Consider the following 27,004-nt stretch of genomic DNA (forward strand, 5'->3'; position numbering starts at 1 on the left):
TCTATAACATAGTTGTTAAATAACCAGCATTAATAGCACCAACATAATATATAATTAGCCATTCTCCCTGCTTTATTTCTTCCGTAAATTTATGCAGTTAACGACTTAAACCTGCTCTGCTCGTTCAACATCCAGCCGTCATCCATCACATTTGATTCTTGAACACTCTCAGGGTCATTCACCTTTCCTTGATATTCCACAACAATACTTGTTCTCTATCAAAACTCTGCTATCAAATTGTGATGCATTACTATATTAAATAAAGTACAGGATCTTTTTCCTGGGAGATGCAACTTAATCACACTGGAATTTAAAAAAAACATTCATTTATTGTCTATTTTGCAAATGGAATTATAGAATTGGCAGCACATTGCAATGAACTAAGACTAAGAATAGCTACAGAGGAAGAAATGTGCTATGTAAATAGGCTAACCAGAAATGGCTGCAGCACAGGGTAGAATACACAAAACTCAGTGCAATACTGCCTTATACCTTAGCCTTTTGTCTTCGGAAAGCAGGCAACTTCTTCATCATTTGAGATAAAGAACCTACGGTGGCCTGTAAAATGAAGCGTAGTTAGAAAAATTGCTACCGAGTTTTAGTTCAAATTTGTATGTTGTCCAGGTAGAGCCAATCATATCCTGCGGCTGGCCAAACTTTGTAACAAGAATGCAAACCAACAGTTGGAATTAAATTACCTTTATTTCACAAAACAGTTGTTACTGAGGACAGTGATTTGGCCCATCTTACTTCACCCCATTTTGCTGGAGTGCTCCAGGATCACCTCCATTATCCTCATCACAAAACCAATTGCATAAGTGGACTACTGTTAAATAACACTCATTTATTTCTGTTCTTCATCATTTTCCTAGTTATTATAATGTTTCACTCCAAGATCAAGGTCTATTTACTTTATTCAGAAGAACAAAAGAAATGGGAACAGGAGTATACTGTACCAGCCTCGCCACACCATTCAATACAACCTTGAATATGAAATTCTACACCTCTTCCTGCCCTATTCCCTTATCGCCCATAAATCTATCATTTTCAGTTTCAATATTCATAAACTGAAGGCTCATAGTGCTCTCTGGCAGAGAAGTATAATGATTTAAGTCTAAAGGGATTCCTCCTCATCTCTCAGGATCAAATGCTCACTTTCACTGCTGCTTATATACAAATATTCTCTGCTTCCAAAGTTTTGTTTGAGCATACTATGATTCCGTCCTGCAGAAAGAGCCTGTCAGTGTTGTCCATATCAAGCCAGCTCAGAGTTTTATGCATTTCAAAGAGATCAGCTTTCATTCTTCCGATTCCCAGAGACTACAAACCAATTCCACACAATCGTTAGAGGCCTAGCTCACATCAGAAGATTTCCCTATTGCTTAGATGCAAGGAGTCACCTGCTCTGGCTATTGTCTACAAGGTCTCCAGCTCTTCACAGATTACCAACAGGTGACCTTCAATCATCTTTTGCAAGCCCCAATCCAGAGGCATTAGGCGAGAATATGGGGCTGTCAGGTCCACGTGAGATATTCTGTAACTATAGCCAGTGAAACCAGCCCTGAAGGAAAAAGCCCATGACTAGTTCTCATGTCATGTTTCTTCTCAGCAAACTCACAGGGGAGTCTCTCTGTGTAATGATCCAAGATTTCTTGCATGTACAAAGGTGAAAAGATAACTTACTTTTCCTTCTGTTGTCTTGCTACTTTTGGCAAGTTCCTTTACCAATTTTGGTATTTTCCTGTACAAAAGTAAGTATATAGAATGCTTATTTTTAATACATCAGAATAATTCATTCCTTCACACTTACAGCTCCTACAGTCAACAAATTCAAAGTCAATTTTATAGAAATCAACTAGTATGCAAGGAACTACGGAAAAAGTCCTCCATGGAAAAAGATGCTTCTCTTCCATTAACACAATTCATGGACTATTCTCTCCAAACCCCCAATGTCAAAAAGATTTTCAAGTTTATCTTGATAATTTAAAAAATCAATCATATTTGTGATAATAATTTCACCTTCTCACAATACTTGGTGTTACTTAATTGTTATTGATTGGCTGGTATCCTGAAGCATCTATTTAGTCACCATAATACGTCTCCAGAATTGCAGTTCAACCCTGGCTGGAGCATTAATACACCTTGGACAAAATCACTGTAAACACCAAGTGGACAATTATGAGATAAACTATGTCAAGGTAAAAATGTTTACATCTTGGAAGGAACAAGTCAAAGTTCAAAGTCAATTTACGTATAATCAAAGTACATTGATAGTACGTCAGCATATACAACCCTGAGATTCATTTTCTCGCAGGCATTCACAGTAAATACAAAGAAGCACAATAGAACCAAAGGAAGAACACAACCCAACAAGGCGGGGAAACACCAATATGTAAAAGACAACAAACTATACAAATACGAAAAGCCGAAAGAATAAATAATCAATAAATATCAAGAACATGAGCTGAACAGTCCTTGATACAGGTTGTGGAAACAGTTTGGTGTTGAGGTGACTGAAGTTATCCCCTCTGGTTCAAGAGCCTGATGGTTGAGGGGTAGTAACTGTTCTTCAACCTGGTAATGTGAGTTCTTGAGGTTCCTGTACCACCTTCCTGATGGCAGCAGCGAGAAGAGAGCAAGGCCTGGGTGATGGGGATCCTTGATGATAGAATTGAATTGAATTGACTTCACATACATAAGGAGTAAAAATCTTCATTGAAATGTGCAATCATAGTAATTTATAATAATTTAAAATAAATAGAACAGTCAATGTAATATAGAGTACACTCAAGTCAGCGTGAGTTCATCAGTCTGATGGCCTGGTGGAAGAAGCTGTCCTGGACCTGTTGGTCCTGGCTTTTATTCTGCGGTACCGCTTCCCGGATGGTAGCAGCTGGAATAGATTGTGGTTGGGATGGCTTGGGTCCCCAGTGATCCTACGAACCCTTTTTACACACCTGTCCTTGTAAATGTCCTGAATCATGGGAAGTTCACAACTTAAGATGGGCTGGGCTGTCCACACCACTCTCTGCAGAGTCCTGCGATTAAGTTCCTATACCAGGCAGTGAATCAACCAGCTGGTTTCCTGCGACAGGACTCCATGTAGATGTGCTCAATGGTGGGGAGTGCTTTATCTGCGATGGACTAGGCTGTATCCACTAATTTTTGTAGGTTTTTCTATTCCAGGACATTGGTGTTTCCATATCAGGCCATGATGCAACCAGTTAATATACTCTCCAACACATATCTGTAGAAGTTTGTCAAAGTTTTAGGTGACATGCTGAATCTTAGCAAACTTCTAAGGAAGTAGAGGCACTGCTGTGCTTTCTTTGTAATTGCACTTACCTGCAAGACCCAGCACAAATCGTCTGAAATGATAACACCAAGGATTTAAAGTTTCTGGCTCTCTCCACCTCCAATTCCCCAATGAGGACTGGTTCATGGACCTCTCATTTCCTCCTCTAGTAGTCAATAATCAGCTCTTGGTCTTGCTGTCACTGAGCAAGAGATTGTGGCTGTGGTATTACAGCGACAAGCTAATAAGAACGAATCAAGTATCGCACTGTACTGCTGCTGGTGCTAACTAAACACATTTCATGACATACGCTGGTGATATTAAACCTGATTCTGATTCTAAACCATTTACACCTTGTAGCAGATCTTTGTTTGCTCTTAGAATTTAGAAAATGGTATCAGAAGGAGATTTATTTATCTGCTGACCTATGGAGCGGAGATGTACAGCAAGTTGCTTTTAAAAGGCTTATAAAAAAGAGGCACTTCAAGTTCTTTTGCGCCTGAGGCCCTCCAGCAGAAAGAAAATGATCAGTACTGTAGGGTTTGGATGTGTAGTGTTCAAAAGTCAAAAGACGCTTATCAAGCATATTTCTTGATCCATTCCTCTCAATTGATGCAGAAAGGCTTCAGCTCAAAGTTTCGAAGCAATCATGGAATGCATTTCCTCCAACATGTATAATTCCAGTGGTGGCTCTCCCCTCTTTACATTAAGAAAATGACCTGGCAACGTCACTTGCAGGCTTTCCAAGAAGCAAACCCTGGCCTCCCACAGCTTTGGTGTTCCAACCCTTTGGAGAATGCTTTTAAAATACACTGTATATTCTAACAGTTGTGTGAGCAAGCTTTGCAAAATCAGGATTTATATAGAGGGTCATTGATCAATGAATGGCCATATTTTCTGAGAAAATTTCTGAAGTCCCAACTAACGTGCAGAAAAACAGTAGATGAAAATATTCAGATAAAGCAATAAAGGGGCACTAAAGCTTCTCATTCTGTTCCTGTTGATGGTACTTGACAAAAATGTAAGTAAACATGCAAGTTTAAGTACTTCTCATACAGCATGCTCATGAATAAGTTGACTGCATTTGAGAGTTTCATGCCAAGGGCACAAGGGCAGAGAGATATCTGTTCAGCTGTTGTGGCACTGAAGAAATTACAACAGCCTGGAGATTATAGTTCACTTAATTATCACATGGTGAGCCTCTTCCATTACACTATTTGAAAGTTGCTTGATTTCAATACATTAATAACTGGATCTCAAATGATATATATTCAATTTCCTTTGAAAGTGCATTTATTTTAACTCTTTGGTTGATTTTTCAAGTTTTTGCCCAAAGCCAGATTCTGCAAGATACAGCAGCTTCCTTCGTGAACTTGCTTCACACATTGTAAAGGAATTGCAACAAATACTGCATCAGCTTTTCTAGCTGACAGGTACATATATCAGCTCCAAACAGATGTTGATACTTAAACCTTTTATTGATAGTGGAAAAACATATTTTTAATATTTTAATATTTCAAGCTTATAATTGAAGAGAGCAAATACATACTCGCTAACTTCTGCAATATGTAGATGCCGCAAATTTACCCAGAGTGTGTCATCCTCATCCAAAAGAGCCTCTTTGGATGCTGACTCTTCTTTTGTTTGATATCTATTAAAATGAAAACAAAAACATAATGTCATGAACATTTTATAGAATAGAAAATCCAGTCCAGAGAGCCACACCCTATCAATCAATCAACAAGTGTACTGGTGTATCACTGCTTATAAGATGACAAGTGAGGAGAGTCAGACTCCATTACGATATCCCACATATCACCCAACTATCAGTGATTATGATCAAAGCAGAAGAATGATCCTTATGATTAAATGCTTTAAATCTCCTTACTCACTGCTCCAGAATGTGAAATTCCAGATTAAATCTGATCAAGCCAAAAACAGCATCTTTGGCACACTTAAGAAACACAAGAGATTTTGGAGATGTTGAAAATCTTGAACAACAGACACAAAATGCTGGTTGGCACACAACGACTTCAAGCATCTGAACCAAAAAGTAACACTGAAATTTTACCCAATTTTAATAAATATGTCATAGCAAGTCAGTAAATCATTCTTTTGCAGCACACAGAATCTCAGAAAGAGACTTCTAACTCATTTTAACATTATAACTTGAACAAAACGGAAACACGAGGAATTCTGCAGATGCTGGAAATTCAAGCGACACACAAAGTTGCTGGTAAACGCAGCAGGCCAGGCAGCATCTCTAGGAAGAGGTACAGTCGACGTTTCGAGCCGAGATCCTTCGTCGGGACTAACTGGTCCTGACGAAGGGTCTCGGCCTGAAACGTCGACTGTACCTCTTCCTAGAGATGCTGCCTGCAGTCCCGACGAAGGGTCTTGGCTCGAAACGTCGACTGTACCTCTTCCTAGAGATGCTGCCTGGCCTGCTGCGTTTACCAGCAACTTTGATGTGTGTAACTTGAACAAAAGATTGTTTTCTTTAAAGAAAATCTCTTAATGATATTGGTGTGTTACACAGACACACAACATTGGAGGAACTCAGCACATCAGAAAAATCAACAGTTGTCATTCCAGGCTAAGACTCTTCAACTGGACTGGAAAGGAAGGCGGCAGAAGCCAGAATAAGAAGGTAGAAGGAAGTGGGTTGAGTACAAGCTGGCGGTGATAGACAATTCCAGGTGAGGGAAGAGGTGGGTGTGTGGTGAAGGGGATATGATGTGAGAGGCTGGGAGGTGATAGCAGGAAGATGTAAAGGGTTGAGGAACAAGAAATCTAATAAAGGAGGACATTGGATCATGGAATACAGAGAAGGAGGTGAGGAACAAGGGAGAGATAATGAGCAGATTATGAGGGAAGGGGAGGGGAACAGAAGGGGATGAGAGGACCACCAGGATAGGGAGTGAGGAAAAAAAAGAAAAAAATTGGGGCAGGAGAGCAGAGGGGAATTGTTCCTGGAAGTCGGAGAAATCGATGTTCGTGCCATGAGGTTGAAGACTACCCAGACAGAATATGATGTGTTGTTCCTCCAACCTGAGTTTAGCTTCATCATGGCAGTGGACAATGCCATGGACAGCCATGTTTGTATGAGAGTAGGAAGTCAGATTGAACTGGGGGAGGCCACCAGAAGATCTTGGCTGTTGCAGCAGACAGGATGAATGAACTCGACGGAGCGGTCCCCCAATGTATGTCGGTTTTACTGGCATAGAGGAGGCCATACCAGAGGCACTGGAAACAAAAAGTCCCCCGGCATAATCACAGGTGTCCATATTTTATTAAGTTTAAGTCTGACAGGAAGAATAATTTTGACTTTTGAGTATCTTATTTGTAACGGAACTGATGTTTAAGGAACGCCAATTTGCACATGCAATTTGGATGAGATAACCCCAGAAAGCAAACCGTAGGTGGAGCATGTCAATAAATTGAGGAAGGTATCAGGAAATTAAGTTGGCCCTATATTTCCATATTTCCTGCATAATACAGTCAATAATTATTATCAATAATGCTGAGTGAAGGAAGACTAAAACAATCATGAGTGAGCATGAATTTAGAAGCAACTTCACTTAAGCAACTATTCCTAGAAGAAATTCCAACCTCCCAATAAATGTTGTATCAAATCAGCACTGTGACATAAAGATTGTGCAAGCTTACCTATAAATGTTATTTTCAATTGGAACCAAGTCATAAGCCATAGCTTGGAAAGTCAGCTCATGCAAGAGTGTTGATACTGGATCAAAGCCACGGTCGATTACCAGAAGCTGTGACTGCGTTTTACCCTGAAATGTTACAAACCATACAGAATGGTTATCAACAACAGTACACACATAGCATCTCTTTTGTAGTAAAACACCCCAAAGCACTTTGAGGACATGGAATTGATAGTGAGTCACGTATGAAGAGATTTGAAAAAAAGGATGCAATTTATACAGTGATGGTGTTAGCAGGAATCCACAATATAGGCATTATAGGCAAGGAATGCAATTTTCAACAGTCAACAGAGTTTGAGGGTGTCTCATCCACTCAACAGAAGGCTATCAATGCAATGTCAATAAACATGTAGAATAAGGGTAGATATTGTTGGAAAATAAGGATATTAGAGAATATGGAAAAAGGCCAGGGACTGGAATGGAGGTTGAATTGTGGTAGCTCCCACCTCCGTGATGAGCTCAACCCACCTCATCTCATCTGGTGATATGTTGCAAGAAGCAATCAGTAAACTTTCCCCAGCACCTTCACTTCAAAATGAGCAATTGTATTCTATCTGACTGAATTGCAATTTAGTAAATAGGCATTACAGTGTACGATTCAATTTATTTAAATATACCATACCTTTATATTGCAGTCCTCAGCCAGTTTGTAATGTTCTGCCAGCTTTTCCTCTACCAGATTTGCAAGATACTCTGCATTATTTCCAGTTTCACTGGAAATCAAATCAAAAATATCATTTTGGAAGAAGAAGAAAATGCTGATCCATTTTACCTTGCAACCTTGTCAAAAACGAATCATAAATTACATTATTGAAAGTTATATAAAGAAGTTATTAAAAGAGTTTCCCTTTTTATTAATCGTTTATCATTGGGGGAAAATCTAGCAGATACTACACTATTCTAGTTGTGTACAACAACAAAATAATGCATCATATAAGAAAGCATTAGAAAAGAGATAGCTATTACATAGAGTCAAATATCTTGCAATAAATGCTCAAATTGAGAGCTACATTAGTTCTGTTAGAAGCTGGCAAGCCATGAGTAAAGTTCCACCCACTGATATAGTATATGTGCCTAATTTATTGGAAATCAATCATCATTCTTTTTACTTTGACTCCTAATTAAACTTATTGTCTCAAGGCACTTGAGTCATATACTGTCAAAGTTCAGTTTGCACAGGTCATAGTCCGTGTAAGAGATGTGCTTATTGTAGGCAGTGGCAGTAGGTAGTGAGATTGCCCCATTTTAATATACACATCTCTTTGCCGAGTCACTTTCCTGACTGACAAAATGGATCACCAGCCCCCTAATGCCTGCAGTGCAAGCCCAGCGATCATAAAAGGCATGGGGAGCAACCTTCCCCCTTTTGTGAATTGGCAAAAACCAGAAATGAACATCATGGACAAACTGTTTCACCTATAGCTCAGCAATTTTCCCTGAGATAATGTAATGCTAGTTACATTAAATCCTCTTCCACACACTCCAGTTATAAGACCATACGACGTAGGAGCAGAATTAGGCTATTCAGCCCATCGAGTCTGCTCCACCATTTCACCATGGCTGATCCAATTTTTCTCTCAGCCCCAGTCCTCTGCCTTCTCCCTGTATTCCTTCATACACTAACCAATCAAGGATGTATCGACCTCTGTCTTAAATTTACATAAAGACTCGGCCTCCACAGCTGCCCGTGGCAAAGAATTCCACAGATTCACCATTCTCTGGCTAAAGAAATTCCTCCTCATCTCCACGCTAAAAGACGCCCCTCTATTCTGAGGCTGTCCCCTCTGGTCTTAGAATCTCCCACCATAGGAAACATCCTCTCCACATCTACTCTATCGAGGCCTTTCACCATTCAATAGGTTTCAATGAGGTCACCCCTCATTCTTCTGAATTATAATGAATGCAGGCCCAGAGCCATCAAACACTCTTGATATGACAAGCCATTCAATCCTGGAATCACTTTGTGAACTTCCTTTGAACCCTCTCTGGTTGCACCACATCCTTTTTAAAATAAAGGGGCCCATAACTGCTCACAATACTCCAAGTGAGGCCCTACCAGTGATTTATAAAGTCTCAACATTATATCTTTGCTAGCATCCTGAAAGTTCTGACTCGAGCTGAACCTCATTTCTATAGACCAAGATGACACTATCTTGTACGTGGCAATTCTTTACGTAAAACTGTGGATTGGTGAGTGTTAGCAGACTATATCGAGGAACATTAATAGGAATTACTACAATGTTTATGTGTACACAATCTCTAATCTGAAAGCATTCAGTATCTGGCAGCCTTGACAATGTACCATCCTAGATCAAGGATTCTAAGGTCAACAACAGCAAGTGAGCCACTTGAGAAGAGCTAACTTTACATCTTCCTTGCACTACACAATTGCACAGAAGAAACAACATTTACTAAGGGGCAATGGGAACTGGTCATATGTAGTGGCATCTAATAAACCTATCAAAATATTTGATAATGTTGCCGTAATAAATTTTTAATGGTTTCTTGAAGTCAATATGAAATGTGAAAACATTATGCACCATAAAAACCCAGGAAACGCAATGGTGACAGTGCAATTCATTCATTGACTAATGGGATGAATAAAAAGATTAAACTGTAATGTAAACATATCAAAATGGACCTGTAATCATTTCCACGTTCCTTTCTGTAGCGGACACCAGGATTTTCATCCAAAGTTGCACACACGGTGGCAATTTTCTCTGCCATTATTTCCATAATGTTATTTTTGTCTTTTGATGTTGGACTATAAATTGAGGAAAATGAATCAGGAATGTCAAAGATGAATACCTAGATGAGAATGCGGTGGGGGAAGAAGAAAAGAAATTTTAAAGAATTAACTTTCTGAGTTTGATGTCACTTGCATAGTGGTGCAAACCTAAGGGGGTTAAAATTCAGGGATGGGTGCTCCATCTCAGAACGATGCGAAGTGGTGTGAAGTCTACAAAGTACTAAACATCAGCAAGAAATGCAGGGTAGATCCTACTCACGGGAATTAGTACTTTTTAAACAATCAAACTGCAACAATAATTATAAACCCATTTCTTTTTCATCAATTACTGGGAGAATGGTTGAATTTACTACCATGATAAAAATTAGTGATCACACCTAGATGCACAGCATAGAATTCAAGTGGCAGTCAACCTAGATGTTTAGTTTTTACCCTGCAAAAAGTGTCCCAATGACCTACTCACATTAACCCACTGGACATTTGACAATTCTATAACGTACCCAGGTGTTGGACAAAGATTTTTATTTATCTAGTGTCTGCAAAGATAAGCTTAGATAAAACTTGTACTTTTTGACAGCTTAAAAAGATGAACTATAGCTAAACAATAACTACTCCTTCAATGTTCAGAAATACAATGCCCTAAGGAAACTGTTCTTATGATTCTGCTATGATTTCACTCAGCTCTCTATATGTTTCCTATTCACAACAACTATGTGTTATGTAGACAAATAAAACTATAGACAGGAACTCATCATGCTTGTCTTTTCCTAAAAAACAATTTTCCTTCATGTTCATACTTCAGCCTCTTGAAATAATCTTTCTAGATTTTGTCAGCTTATGAGGAAAGGTAAATGACATTTCCTTCTTATTTATCTATGACATCATATTTAGTGGAATGTAATTCCACAAAGTCTGATGCCTTAAGGTACAGGTATATGTAAATATCACCAGAAGTCTTGAATATGCTATCATTCAAATTAAGATGAATATCTTTCAGTATACATTTGCTGGCTATTGATTCTTCTGAAAGTTCTGTACTTTCAAAAGCATATTCAAAGCAATCAAGCAGATGTAGTTGAACAAAAACAAAAACAGATGCACCAATTGTATTCTGACAAAAATAAGAGTTTTTGCATTAATGTAAACTCATTGGGGTGGATTACACTGCATCATTCAAGGTGTAGCCTTTTTGCCTTTAGAGAAAGCAAAAGGTTATTTCACCTTCAGCTGAACAGCAACATCATATTTGTTTTTAGCACGCTGAATTAAACACCATAAATTTGAACACTTTTTTAAAAACCACAGAAATATTTACCTGAGATTCATATGAAAGAAAGGAAATATTAACTTCTTTGCAACGTTTTATGGGTTTTGCACTTGTAGTTTTTAACTGACTGAAGAGATTATCAGGACAATCTACAATTTAAAAAACAGGTTATTTCAGCAGCACTGAAGATCCACTTTTCTACATTTCACAGATCAAGTACTGTATATATTTAATAAAAGATTAAATTAGAGATATCAATATTCTGAGAGTCTATACCTCTGAACTAGTCTATCTCCACAGTCACACACCTTAGTTTCAGTCATTCTGGCAGTAAGTCAAAAGGGAGACACACTATTACTCTTCATAAAGGGCAATTGCAAATAAAGGCTAATTGCATTTAAAGGCTGAAGCAGCCATTCATGATCTCAAGGCTTTTAGCGTATGAGCAAACACTGTGACTAACAGAGACCTGAGCAATAAGAGGAATAAATTTACAATGAGAAATTGTCAATGAAGAGCTGTACTGAATGGGAGGACATGATAGTAGAGCATTTAAAACTGAGCCTCAAAACACAATGCAGCTACTCAACACAAGCCCAAGGTGGAAGCTTCCACTGGTGTGACATTTCTCTTTTAGAGCTTTAGTTCTAAGCTCCCTGAAATACAAAATTAGCTATATAGCTGAGGTCAGTACTAACACCGACAATTCCCAAATGGTTTGCAATAACCTTCCAAACACTATGGACAGACACTTAATGAGGTGATAACATCTCTTTGAGCATAGAGGTATCAAGCTCATCTGGGAGCAAAGCCTTGTTGTTATCTATGTTGCTTGGTTTCATTTTTTATGAGATAATAGGACTCAAGACCTGCCAAAGCTGTTGAGCATCCCCCAGTGATTCAAGTTTTGTCCGGAATTACCATTTCGCACACGAGATGGCTTTCCGGAGATCGTACCTGGACCTCTTGTATCTTACTTGGTTGCCAGATCTGAATACCACTGATCTGGCCCTTGGCAGATTGCAGATCGCATGGTCACTCAGGGCTTCTGGTTGGGAAATTCTCTGAATGATTTTGTGGCGCACAGTCATCTATGACTGTTTTTATAAAGTCTGTGACAACTATGGTGTATTCATTCAGATCGTCTGATGAGCCTTTGAACACCAGGCAGTCCACTGACTCATATCAAGCCCATAGCCTCTCCTCTGCTTCCTACAACTACCTCTTTGTTGCCCTCATCTCTGGAGCCTCGCTCTTTAGCCTCTGCCTGTGTGCAGGTAGGAGAAGGACAGCCAAGCAATCAGATTTCTCGAAATGCGGTTTGGCATGGAACGGTAGGTGTTCCTTCTTGTTCTACAGCAATGGTAGAGTGTGTTGGGACCCCTGGTGCTGCAGGTTAAATACTGATGATAATTGGGCAGAGTTTTCAAACAAACAAGCCTGACTGAAGCCCCGAGTATGATTTAAAATGCATCAATTTGGACTGTTTCTTGTTTGGCGATGGCAGCATTCGATATCTCGAGTTTTCTGAACCCGTTTATGCTCATTCAGGCTTTAGATAATAAAGCATACAGACTGATTTACTGAGTTGCCAATATGTTGACTTCAATTTAATGTGAAACGCCAAACCTTAACATATGGGAGCACAACTGGAAAATGTTAAACACAAAATAATCTGCAGATGCTGGGGTCAAAGCAACACTCACAACACGCTGGAGGAACTCAGCAGGTCGGGCAGCATCCGTGGAAAAGATCGGTCGACGTTTCGAGCCGGAACCCTTCGTCAGGACTGAAGAGGGAAGGGGCAGAGGCCCTATAAAGAAGGTGGGAGGAGGGTGGGAAGGAGAAGGCTGGTAGGTGCCAGGTGAAAAACCGGTAAGGGGAACGATAAAGGGGTGGGGGAGGGGAAGCAGGGAGGGGATAGGCAGGAAAGGTGAAGAAAGAATAGGGGAAAACACAATGGGTAGTAGAAGGAGGCGGAACCATGAGGGAGGTGATAGGCAGCTAGGGGAGGGGGCAGAGTGACATAGGGATAGGGGAAGGGAGAGGGAGGGAATTACCAGAAGTTGGAGAATTCTATGTTCATACCAAGGAGCTGGAGACTACCTAGACGGTATATGAGGTGTTGATCCTCCAACCTGAGTTTAGCCCTCATCATGGCAGTAGAGGAGGCCATGTATGGACATATCTGAATGGGAGTGGGAAGCAGAGTTGAAGTGGGTGGCTACTGGGAGATCCTGTCTGTTTTGGCGGATGGAGCGGAAATGCTCGACGAAGCGGTCCCCCAATCTGCGTCAGGTTTCACCAACGTAGAGGAGGCCGCACCAGGAGCACCGGATGCAATAGATGACCCCAACAGACTCTCAAGTGAAGTGTTGCCTCACTTGGAAGGACTGTTTGGGGCCCTGAATGGTGGCAAGAGAGGAGGTGTAGGGACAGGCGTAGCACTGGAAAATGTTAATTGGAACAAAATGACAATGAGAAAGCATACAGGAGTGTGATAGGTTGCCTGGTTGAGTGGTGTCACAACAAACAACCTTACATTCAACATCAACAAGACCAAGGAATTGACTGTGACTTCAAGGTGGTGAAGGCCTTAGAACATGCACCAGTTCTCACTGAGGGATCAGCAGTGGAAAAGGTGATCAAGTTTAAGTCCAAGAGGCAGTGCCTCAAGAAGGCAGCATCCATCATTAAGGACCCTCACCAAAGGGGATATGCTCTCTCCTTGTTACTACTGCCAGGGGAAGGATTCTGAAGACCCACACTCAATGATTCAGGAGCAGTTCTTTCCCCTCTCCATGAACACCCGCTCACCGTTAATTCTTTACCTATTATTAATTCTGTAATTTTATGTCTTTGCACTGTAATGCTGCTGCAAAAGTACAAGTTTCACATCATATACGACAGTGATAATAAACCTGATTCTGAAAATCAAGTTTTTTAAAACTGTACTTGGATTCTGATTATGTCCCAGACACAATAAATAAATTACTCATACATATTAACAGTTTTAAGTCAGTTCAAGTCCCAGCTAAACTCTTAAATCTCCATTATTCAAAAGAAAATGCATTGGACTGAATAGTTCAGTCATCAATATTTCCTTCTCAAACAAAATAAATGCCCAAAGTATAATAATTCAGAATCCATAGCATTCTAGTTCCATCAGTTTAGCAATTACCACCTGAACCAAACAAATTGATTTAAAATTTTAACATCACTATAACTGGAATTTACAAGCTCTATCTCTCACTCCAACATTGCTTACAAATTTACTTTAAAATATGATACAGGTTCCCATTGCATTTTGTTCAGATATCACTGGGCCTGAACTTGCATAAAAGTTCAACCCATAAGCTTCTGCTATTAAAGACCATAAGACATAGGAGCAGAATTAAACCATTTGGCCCATTGAGTCTGCTCTGCCATTTGATCCTAGCTGATCCATTTCCCTCTCATCCCCATTCTCCTGCCTTCTCCTCATAACTTTTCATGCCCTGACTTATGAGGATTTTTTAAATAATACCTCAGAAATCTCTGCACTAATTTTAATGTGAGAAAGTCAAGTCACAGTTTTTCTCAGATGGGTCATGTAGCTTTAGCGCTCAGTGACATTTCATTTAGAGAAATTTATATTATTCATACATCTGAAAGGCAGGACAGCACATTATATCTACAAAACACAATTGCTTGCTCCTCAGTATCAACAAAGCAGGAAACATTGGATTAAAGGGAAAGAAGTCCAATTCGGGACCTTAAGTAAAGACAAGTTTAAATCTATGTCTACATAGTAGACATTAGCAAAATGCCAAATACTAATTTGGGTTTTATCCACCAATGAAACAGTAACAAAAACAACACCCATTAGTAAGCCTTAACCAATGCATCAATACTGACTAGCTCAAGCCAACGCACATAAAATGCTGGAGGAACTCAGCAGGCCAAGCAGCATCTATGGAAAAAAGTACAGCCAACGTTTTGGGCCAGAACCCTTCGTCAAGACTAGAGGAAAAAAGCTGAGGAGTAGATTTAAAAGGTGGGGGCGGGGAGGGGAGAGAGAAACAGCAGGCGATAGGTGAAACCTGGAGGGGGAGGGATGAATTAAAGAGCTGGGAAGTTGATCGGTGAAAGAGACAGAAGGCTATGGAAGAAAAAATAAGGGGAGAGGAGCACCAGAGGGAGGGAAGGGGTTAGCAAAGAGGTAAAATGAAGTAGGGAAAAGGAGATGGGAAATCGTGAAGGGGGTGGAGGGTGGGGCATTACCTGAAGTTTGAGAAATCGATGTTCATGCCATCAGGTTGGAGGCAACCCAAACGGAATACAAGGTGCTGTTCCTCCAACCTAAGTGTGCCCTCATCATGACAGTGGAGGAGGCCATGGAAGGACATATTGGAATGGGAACAGGAAGTGGAATTAAAATGGATGGTCACTGGGAGATCCTGCTTGTTCTGGTGGACGGAGCAAAGATGCTCAGCGAAGCGGTCTCCCAGTCTATGTCAGGTCTCACTGATATACAGGAGGCCATACTGGAAGCACTGAGCACAGTAAACGACCCCAACAGATTCACAGGTGAAATGTTGCCTATTGCCTCTCTCTGTTGCTCCTCCCTCTTTTTTTTTCTTCCATGGCTTTCTGTCTCTTTCACCAATCAACTTCCCAGCTCTTTACTTCATCCCTCCCCCTTCAGGTTTCACCTGTCATCTGGAGTTTCTCTCTCCCTTCCTACCACCTTTTAAATCTACTCCTCAGCTTTTTTTCTCCAGTCCTGCCGAAGGGTTTCGGCCTGAAACGTCAACTGTACTTTTTTTTCCATGGATGCTGCCTGGACTGCAGAGTCCCTTCAGCATTTTGTGTGTGTTGTTCAGATTTCCAGCATCTGCAGATTTTCTCTTGCTTGTGATTTGATTACCAGTTCCGGCCATGTAAGTCTCAAAATGACAGTCCAGTTATGTTTAGGCTAAAACATATCCGATATAGCAATGAATGACACCAAATAAAATGAAGTGACTTACAGTCAGTGAAGTAAACATAAGCTGCTTTATAATTGTTCTTTTTTCTGAAGTCATTTATAAGTGCATCTACAGACTGAAACATAAAAGAATTGCTTGTACAGATAGAGATCATTAAATAGGACAATTTACGGGTTATTCATACATAATACACTTTCCCCTTTTATATTCAAAAGTTTCAACATTGAGTTTTGAACATTTGCTTTAAAATCAATATAAAGATTTTTGTAAATGTTCAAAAGAGTTTGTAAATATAAAGGTTTATGTAAATATTAATATCTCTACAAATAAAAATAGTGTATTCTGCATTTATTCATTAAATTTTACACCAATAATAATGCATATAGCTTAACAATAAAAGTTCAGCACACTAATGAAGACAATCTTCATTACTGCATTTCTATTTTTAAATAAGATTATACATATTTTCCCTCCATGCCAAAATTAAAATGTTCTGAAGAGGTAGTGAAAATAAATTCTTTGAGCTACAGTTCCGTAATGCTGAATCAGGAACATGCCTTCCTCATTCTGCGTGCTTTATTAAACATTAGGGAAAAATACCTTTTCTGTTGGAGTAATGAAGTAGATAGCCTTCATGTTTGGAACTGGCTCACGGATTTTGTGTAGGTCTTCAACAACTAGAATCAAAGCATTTATAGTAAGTACGATTCCAAAATAATCACTGGAAATGTTTATATCACGGGCAAACACAAAAATCCAGCTGTCACATTCTTGACAGTAGACAACAGGATCGGAACTCCCTCTTAATATTTGCACATAATATGGCAACTTAAAGTTTGGGCTTTAGTGACCAAAGGACTGTGCCCACCATGCATCTTCACCCAAAGAACAAGGAGAATGAATAGAATAAATTAGTATGCAACAGTAATATCATTGCATATCTACACGAAGTGTTGTCACAGGAAAGCAGCATCTAGCATCAAGGAATCACCCCTACTCTCCAGGTCATGCTCTCTTCTCACTGCTGCCGTCAGGAAGAGGAACTGTTATTACCCCTCAACCATCAGGCTCTTGAACCAGAGAGGATAACTTCACTCACCCCATCGATGAACTGCCCACAATCTATGAGCTCACTTTCCAGGACTTTTCACCTCATGTTCTTGATATTTATTATTATTATTACTTTTTTTTTGTACTTGCACAATTTGTTTCCTTTTGCACATTGATGGCAGTCATTCTTTGATTCTACTGTGTTTTTTGTATTTACTGTGAATGCCCACAAGAAAATGAATCGCAGGGTTGTATATAGTGAGTATTCTGCCGTTCAGGCAATTCATTTATGTTTTTCTATACAATTAACCGCATTCAGCTTATATTGAGCAGTTTAATTAACAGTTTCTGATCTATATTAGGTCACTTCCTGTATTGCCAGCAAGTCATAAAATAGAAAAGCACATTGGCTGGCAGAAGGCCAGAGGTTTATGTTAGGAGCGAAAGAAGCTTCTACCTAAAGCCATCCCGTTGCTTCCACAACAGAAGCATTGCTTGTAGGTTGATGTTATATTGTTTAGAAACTAACCTAAAGATGTCAACAAGATTTTGCCGAAATAGAATGTTATTTTTGAGTTTATTGGACACTAACCAGGATGCTAATGGTTCACATACTATTTACCTGTAGTATTTATTTGTCAGAATCCCGCAGGAAACTTCACTAAGTTCTTATTTACCTGTGCATATTTATTTGTGTGAATAGAACAAGGTGATAATTGTACTGTATTTTGTTTTTCACTTTCACTCCTTACTCTCAATGTCATGCCACTGAGTCTGCAATAAACCCAAGGAGCTTGGAGGTTATACCCTGACTCTCGCGTCATTTTTGACTGGAGTTTGGCTGACTGTCTAGTTGATGTTACAACATCTCAGCAAGGACAGTACAGTGACATACATGTACTTTGATAATAAATTTACTTTGAACTTTTGAATAAAAGCAAAGAGTTCTAAGTGTTTTTTTTTGTTGCTCTACATCCGTGGCTTTAAAAGACAATTAATTCAAACAATTTATTTCATTATAAGGATGGATCAACTCATCACATGGGTTATTGGATCACTCAATGTAATAAAATACTCAATCCAAATAGCAATTGGGAAAATGTATGTAATAATTAGTTTTCCATCTATTTTTTGATGACTAGCATAATCATTGAAATTTTACTCCTATAACATGCCAGCCCTTTGTACAGGAATTTTCTCGATCCCATTCCTCCTCCTGTTTGCTGCAGCCCTACAAACTATTCAAATACCCTTTCAAAGCCTTGAATAACTGTGTTCCTACCTTCCTTATTGGCAGTAAATTCCAGGTCACCACACTCTGCTCAAACAAGCTTTTCTTCACAAATTCTTATTAAACTTTGGCCTGTCATTTTAAATTGGATTACCTTGATCTATGAACTAGTAAAGTCATCAACTTCTATTTACCATCACCATTATTAAATTTCCCCTCAGCCTTCTACACTTCAAGAAAAATAAACCCATGTTCACTGGTGTCACACTGCAATCTCTCGGCCCTGGAATCATTCCTGTAAAATCCTTTTCTAACTCCTCCAATGATCTCAATACCCTTCCTGAAGTCTAATGGCCAGAATTACCCCAATGTGGCCTTACCTGTTTTATAATCTCCTCACTAGCATTCTTCCCTTTAATTATAAAGCCCAGGATACCAAATACTTTGCTAACAGCTTTCTTTACAAGTCCTGCCACTTACACACAGGTCCCTCTGTTCCTCAACAGTCTTTTTAGTTCTTATATAATATTTTCTCTATTGTTCGATTGAATTTTTGTATCATCCAGGACAGAACTAGCAGTTTTTTTTAAAATCACAATAGGAGCACATCAAAACAATTTGCATACAATAGTGATGTGCATTTGGAAAGATCTCATTAAATCCACATGGGATCAGACTGTAATGTTAGAAAAGTGACATCTGTGCATCAAGTAATAACCTTTTTGATGATCCAAAATTGGATTTGAAAAATCTGATGGTGAATTCTAATCATTTTGTGTGTCATCTGACATCATGTTTTTCTCTAGTTAATTAAACTTAAACCATTAACATTGAATGTTCAACACAGAATTCAACAGATTTTCATCTCTCAATGTACATGATGACAAAACATTGCTAAACTAAGAATGCAAGTAGACATATCAGATTTATCATTTCTATTGTTTCTACAGAATATTTTAAATGAACGGAGAACTTGTAAAGCTGAGGGAACAGTCAATTATAAAAAGGAAATTCATCTAATAATGTACTTTTATTTCCTTTGTAACATGATTGAATTATTGAAAAGACTGGGTTTAGAAATTGAGAAAACAGAGATAGGCAGAAAGGAGAACTCAAATCACAAAACTATGATATTTCTTTACTTTATAAGTCATGGCACAGTTGAGTTTACAAATAAACTGGTAATTGAAATTAAAAAATGGAAGGTTATCCAGCATCAGTCATAGTACTCTTAAGTACATACCGCTGATCTTTTCAGCCATAAGTGTGGATATTTTGCAGCAAGACGAAAGAAGCCTTGTGGTGTAATGGTCCAAAATAAGTATCTGTAAGTAAAAAATGACAGCTTGAGATTCTTCCCAAACAAGAGAAATCTGCAGATGCTGGAGATCCAAGCAACACACACAAAATGCTTGAGGAACTCAGCAGGCCAGGGAGCATCTATGAAAAAGAGTATAGTCCACGTTTCGGCCCAAAGTGTCAACTATACTCTTTTCCATAGATGCTTCCAGGCCTGCTGAGTTCCTCCAGTATTTTGTGTGTGTAGCTTGACATCCTTGCAGTGGTATAGTTAATTTCATCTGGTTTATACCATAGTTGCAATAGAAAAACAAGCTAAATATTTTCTGAAACATTCTGCTTATTGACTACAATAGTATTTTTATGCCACTTACTCTTCTATTCTTCTTCATAAGGAACTAACTCTACTCTGGATGTGGTTCAACACCACTTAGGGATGGCCATTTCTAATATGTATATATCAACAAGGACGCAAATTGTTGACTATAGAGCACGGGGGAATCATAGTACAACTACATTTTATCCCAGTAAACATTTTTGGAAAGCAATCAAGGGTGGAAGGGTGGAACCTCTCCCACTCCCCCCTACCCCCACAACACAGCACATTTGGTTACCATGATGTTTTATGATTAACTTAGGGTCAAAAAACTGAAATACCCCAGAAGGCAAATTTGATGTATTGCTACTGACGTGTTGGGTTGAAATATGGAGAGAAGAGGGATGAAAAAAGAAGGCAAATTAAGTAAACATTTAAGGTTCTGTTGTGATCATCTTCATAACCCTCAACATACATACAAGGAAAATACTGTAATAGTTGGAAGATAAATTTGTTGGTTTTGATCTGAGATCACTTAAAATTTAAATGTATACATAAACTACAATCCTAGCATTCCCAATAAAAATGTGCAAAATATAAAAAATTAACATATAAATTGTGCAAAGGAATTGATACATTTGCAAAAGACCGCTCCCACTTATATTGGAAACTTCCTACAAAAAGTACTTTTAGCATTTCCTCCTTAGGAGGTCAGAGATCCTGGGGACAAATTGAGACAGAAAAATGTCAGTAACCTAAAATGTTAAAGATAGTATGGAAACACTTTAAGATTATCAGTACTATACCATTCAAGAATATTGTATGATGGGAGTTATTTTTTTCCATCTGTGATCCATTAAAACAATCTAAGTTATTCATTTACCTCTGTTTCCACAATGTAGCCATTACAGGCTAGGCATTTATTGCTCAGTGCTAATTGTCTTTGAGAAGGTGCTGATAAGCCACATTCTGCAATCTTTCTGGTGAAGCCACTCATATAATGATGTTGGGACCATGACTGAGACCAGCAATTTATTTCCCAGGTCAGGACGGTACATGCCATGGAGAGGAATATCCTTTTTTTAAATTTTTTTTTTAATTTTATTTTTATTTGGATAAGGAGTTCACAATTATCATGTACTTTTTTCACACATATAACCTTTTCCATTTTTTTATATGTATAAAACTACAATTATTTATACATTCTTAAGAACACATTGAGATGATATAAAAGCAAAATAAACATTTAAATAGATAATTATGTACTGTGGAAAATCTAACCTATTAGGCTAAGTAATGAAATTAGTTGTTAAAAAAAATGGTAATAATAGTTTCCATACAACCCTTCTGGACCATTTCCACTGGTCCAAAATGTTGCATACAAGCCTATATACCAACCATTGTAGGTGTTTATATCCCAATTTGTTCGTGCTTGTTCCTGCCCGCAGACATAATTATCCAATCCCTATGTACTTATTTACTTAATTTCCCAAATCCTTTCCCAAATCTTTCCCATTACTTGTGTTAATTCTCTATTTTCCAAAAAAAAACAACAAACATTTAGACTAGGGGTGCTTACGTTAGCAATATTACTGTGTTGATGAGAAGAGCAATATAAATCATTAGGAGAGTCATCTAAAGTCTGCTCGCATTGGAGTTATATATTCAATCCATTTATTCCAGATTTGATAAAATGTTTCTTTTTGAGTTCTCAGGGAGTAAGTCAACTTTTCCATTTTAAGTATTTCCAAGATAATTTCGTACCAATCTTCTAATGTAGGTGGTATTGGATTTAGCCATTTTCTAGTGATTGATTTCTTACTTGCCGCTAAGAGGGCCTGCAGCAACTTTATATCTTCCTTCTGTTCAAGGAACAATACATGCCCCAAATAGAGCGTCTCAAAGTTCAGAGGTATCTGGGACCTAAGTACCTTAACTAATGTTCTATGAATACCTTCCCAAAATAGACTTAATTTAGGGCAATCCCAGAAAATATGAAAATGATTTGCCTCCTTGGAGCCGCACCTTCTCCAACACATCACATTTGTATCTTTATATTTTTCCTGATATGGGGTCTTGAAGTATCTTATAATGTTTTTCCAACAATGTTCTCTCCAAGTCAAAGAATTAGTCGAGGACCATTGAAAGCTGCAGATTTTCCCCCAAGCCTCCTCTGAAAGTACCAACCCCGCTTCTTTCTCCCACTTCTCTTTAATATACAGTGTATTTACATTTTTAGCATGGGAGAGTGCATTATATAGGCGAGAAACTGATTTACTAGGTATTGAACTGCAAGCCGAATTCAGAAACTTGAAAAATTCTAATTCTACTGTTGATAGGTCTGTATATCTACAACTCTGGTTAACATAGTTTCGTATTTGAAGGTACCTAAAAAAGTCATTATGTTCTAGGCCATGTTTGTCCTGCAGGATTTGGAAACTTTGTAATACTCTTTTATCTATAAATGAGAGGTAGGTTGTAAAACCTTTCTTTATCCATAGCTCAAATCTTTTATCTCCTCTGTTGGGAAGGAATTCGGTATCATATGCACACCATCTAAAGAGTTTTAGCATGTTATTAATTCCACATGAATTAACCACCTTCTGCCATACTTTTAATGTAAGATTTATCCAAGCATTATTAAATTTTTCCAACTGGGCCATCAATCCTTTGTCAGCTATTGAGGCCTGAAGAGGAAAACTGTCAACTAATCCAAATTCTATTTCCTTCCATCTAGCCTCATATTCCCTATTACACCAATATAACAGAGGGGTTATCTGTGAGGCATAAAAATAATTTCTCAGGCAAGGAAGAACCATACCTCCTCTTTCCTTCCCTAACTGTAAGGTGTTATATCGAATTCTAGGTTTACTTCCTTGCCAAATGAAGCGGGAAATCCATTGGAGGGGAATATCCAACACTCAGTGAACCTTAGTTTACCCTGGACCTTCTTTGTGACACAAGTCACAAATTTGGTCAGCACTGGCCTTATGTACATCCCATTGCCCATGTTCTGGATCCTCCTGACTAGCATCTTTGGAATCATTATTTTGCCCGTATTTATGTAATAATGAACCCACTGCTTGGGGTCCAATTTATGTATTGTTATGAACCCTGAAGTTCTGCAGAGCTCTGAGGAACATAACCCAGATCAGTCACTTGCTCCATCTTCTGTAACCTTCAGCAAACCCTTTAAATCTTTGATAGGGTAAAGCATTAATCATGCCCTGATGCCAGCACAATGATCACAAGTAACAAAGGATCAAACAAATGGACATACAAGAATTTTTTTATTTATACTTGGAGCATTATGAAAGCCTATTGAAAACTAATGAGGTTTCAAAGACAAGTATCATTTGATTACAGCAGTGTTTACAGAAGTAATTCTTATTTAAATTCTATAAATTAACAAGAGAAAAGTAAACATCAATTTTCATAGGATCCTTCATATTTAAATGACTCAAATTGGTTAACACAATTTTAGAGTGCAATATTTCTTACTCAGGAGGTACCCAGACAATGATATTATGCAATTACACAGATTTTTCTATCACTGAAGGATACTTACAATTGGTTAGTTTGCTAGCAACCTCTTTGCAACATGTTCAGAAACAAAAATCCCAACCTTCTGATACAAGGTCTTCAATAAGAAACATGATTTCCACATTTGCTACCTGACTTGCTGAGTTTTTCCAGCATTTTCAGTTTCATTTCACATTCCCAGCATTAGCAGCATTTTTTTTTTTTTTTTTGCTTTTTCAACTCTGAATTTGCTTTCATTTCTTTATACAAAATTTCTTCTTTTAAAAATAATGCAAGACAAATCAAGATGTTTGGAAACCGTGACCTACTGGAATTACACTGGACAACAAAGACCTTGCTTTCTGAACACGTTTGGGTGTATCTTATGGATTTTGGGCTGCTAAGCATGAATTTCCCAATCATGCACCATTTTTTAAAAATCACCTATATCTGTTATTTCAATTCATAATTCAAGTCAATTAAAATGTTACCCACAATGTAAGCTGAAAAGATTTCTATCTTATCCAAGCATGCCTGGCCATGCTTAGGCAAGGCAGATGCTGCCTGGCAGGATAGGTTTTGGAAAGGCTACACTGCGCTTACATGTATATCAGTTTGCGATCATGTGGGTGTATGTTCTACACGCACAGCATATTGTGTGTACTCATTACAATAAAGTAATTCTACTTTCAGGATTATTTGCGATAGCAAAATGTCTCGCCAATGTAGCTACAGCTATGATACTTTCTGCTATATTTGCGGCAAGTATACGTTTAAATCTCAATTCGGACCTCCTCTTATTAAGAAAGTCTATGAACTCTACTTCATGTGTAAAATTGCTGCCCAAGACAAAGCCTGGGCTCCTCACATTTGTTGCACAACATGCGCTGTCAATGTTAGAGCTTGGCTCAAAGGTACTCAGAAGTCAATGTCGCTCTCTGCCCTGATGGTATGGCGAGAGCAGAAGGATCATATGACAGACTGCTACTCCAGTCTGACCAGTGTGTTCAGTTTCTCTGATAAAACAAGAAATCCATTGAATACCCCGATCTCCCTTCAGCCATGAGACCTATACTGCATGATGATAGCCTTCCAGTACAGAAGCCACCATCGACATGGAGTTTAGAGGAGGCAGACAGATGAGCTAGGAATGGAAAACAACAGTGGTATTGATACAGATTTTGAACCCTTTATGTCAAGTGAGCGTCAACTGATAACTCAATCTGAGTTAAATGACCTGGTCAGAGACTTGGATTTGTCAACAGTAGAAGCAGAATCACTGTGTTCAAGACTGCAAGGATGGAATCTGTTGTCACCAGGCACAAAAATTTCCGTCTTTCGAGCCATCAAGAAGATTTGACGCAATTCTTTGGTCAGGTTGATAATCTGTGTTTCTGTGCTGGTATTTATGGCCTTTTGACTGCTTTGGATTGTCAGCATGACCCACTATTATAGCATCCTTTTATTCATTCCTCAGTGTTAAGCCTGAAAGCTGTGTTCTACACCACGGCAATATCCACCCTTCAATACTGTTATTTCATTTGCAAATTGGACAGCCATACTAAAGAATCTCATTATTACAAAAAGGATTGGCCACTCTGTACACAGTTCATTCCAGGGCAGAAACGTGTGACACGTAAGCCTCTTGTAGACCCAACAAAGATATTTTTGCCTCCTCCTCATATAAAATTGGAGCTTATGAAAATTTTGTGAAAGCATTAAGCGAGGAAGGTGAAGGATTTTGATATTTGAGACAGATGTTTCCCAGAATAACTAGTGCCAAGATTAAGGAAGGCATTTATGTTGGTCCACAAATCAAACCGGTCATCGACAAACTTCTAGTGAGAGCAGAGAAAGTTTTATTCAAGGATGTTGTTGAAAATTTTCTTGGCAACTACAGAGCACCAACCTACATGCAGCTTCTTGACAAAATGCTTCAAGCATGCAAAACCATGAAGAGAAACATGTCACTAAAGATTCATTTTCTGCATTCCCATTTAGACTTCTTTCCTGCAAATCTTGGTGCTGTGAGTGACAAGCATGCTGAAAGGTTTCACCACAACATAGCAGTCATGGAGAAATGGTATCAGGGCAACTGGGATCCATCAATGCTGATGGATTATTGTTGGACACTTAAGCAAGAGGTCTCACACACTGAGTACAAATGAAAATCATCAACAACACATTTTTAGCTTAGTTGAACTATTGCAAGATGTCAACACCATTATGCAATGAAATGCTTTATATTCAATAAAAATTAATTTCTTGTTTCTCCAATTTCCTACGTGATACTAGCATTGTGAATTACAATTGTGTTCAGCTTCAAGCATTCTGTGATTCCCACAAGCAAATTTCTGAGAAAGCAACACTTTTGAAAAATGTGCTGTCCAGTTATACATCTACAGAGTTTACAAAAACAGTGCACTCTCTTGCTGCTCATGTCTTGTCAGTTTATAGGTGTACAAGAGTGGCTTACTAGAAGTCATTTTAATTAGAATGCAGGGACATAACATATAACAGATGGAGGTGATTCAGTCTCTTGTGTCTACCCTGTAATTTAAAGGGAATCTGCTTCATCATACAAACCCGCAATCATTCAGTTACTCTAAAATCTAAAAATCTACTAATCTCTCTTTTGGATATACAGTAAACAACAGCTGAGATTCAGAATTCTCATGGGTAGATAATTACAAAGATTCACTGTGTTTTGGGAGAATGGGTATTCCTCTTATTCTTCTAAATTTCAGTCACTAAAATCTAGTCTGCTTAATGTCTCCTCATACATACACATCTGCTCCAAAAGCAACCTGGTATATCTTTGCTGCACTGTCTTATAATTATGTTCTTCCCTAGGCAGGGAGGCCAGACATGTACACAATATTCCCAATGTTGTCTTACCAGGGTTCTAGAAAATTGGAGCAGGATGCTCCATTATATAGAGCTTAAGTTCTCTTTGCAATAAATGCTACACAACTTCCATTTTAATTCCTTGTTAACTTTTGATAAAATCATACAAGCCACAAATGCTGGAAAGCTGAAATAAAAGCTTGAAATACAGAAAGCACTCAGCAGGTCAGATAACATTTGTGGGAAGAGAAACAGTCATCATGGTCAAGGACCACAATTATGCTTCTATTTTGTTAACTTTCAATGTTTTTTTCCAGGGACACACAGGTTCCCTGAATCTCAACTCTTTCCAATCTCTCACTATTTAAAAGCATTTTCCTTCTACTTTTTTCTACCAAGGTAACTGACCTTACATATATCTACATTAAATTCTGTCATATCCTTGACCATACATTTCATCTATCTGTATTACCTTGAAATTTCTCCACATTTGCCTCACAGACTGCCACCCAAGTTGGTGTCATATAGTAAGCATTACACTTCAATCTCTTATCCATCTCATTGATATAGATTGTGACAAACTGAAGCACCAACACCACAAGACCATAAGACATGCGAGCAGAATTAGGCAATTCAGCCCATCGAGTCTGCTCTGCCATTTCATCTTGGCTAATCCCAGATCCCACTTAACCCCATACACCTGCTTTCTTGCCATGTCCTGTGATGCCCTGAC

The 27,004-nt window shown here is 38.5% G+C and overlaps 1 protein-coding gene across 1 annotated transcript in view; it reads right to left on the reverse strand.

The window, feature by feature from the left end:
- stxbp3 (syntaxin binding protein 3) overlaps positions 1–27,004 on the reverse strand; it is a 52,355-nt gene that overhangs the window by 15,751 nt on the left and 9,600 nt on the right. The window contains exons 3-12 of the mRNA XM_063063912.1: positions 19,531–19,612; positions 16,607–16,683; positions 16,049–16,121; positions 11,085–11,185; positions 9,662–9,828; positions 7,643–7,733; positions 6,965–7,089; positions 4,845–4,946; positions 1,684–1,741; positions 493–558 (exon numbers count right to left, since the gene is read on the reverse strand). Of these exons, the coding sequence (XP_062919982.1) occupies positions 493–558; positions 1,684–1,741; positions 4,845–4,946; positions 6,965–7,089; positions 7,643–7,733; positions 9,662–9,828; positions 11,085–11,185; positions 16,049–16,121; positions 16,607–16,683; positions 19,531–19,612 (942 nt within the window). The remainder of the gene's footprint in view (positions 1–492; positions 559–1,683; positions 1,742–4,844; positions 4,947–6,964; positions 7,090–7,642; positions 7,734–9,661; positions 9,829–11,084; positions 11,186–16,048; positions 16,122–16,606; positions 16,684–19,530; positions 19,613–27,004) is intronic.

The sequence above is a fragment of the Mobula hypostoma genome, chromosome 12, assembly GCF_963921235.1.
Source record: "Mobula hypostoma chromosome 12, sMobHyp1.1, whole genome shotgun sequence".
NCBI classification, from domain to species: Eukaryota; Metazoa; Chordata; class Chondrichthyes; order Myliobatiformes; family Myliobatidae; genus Mobula; species Mobula hypostoma.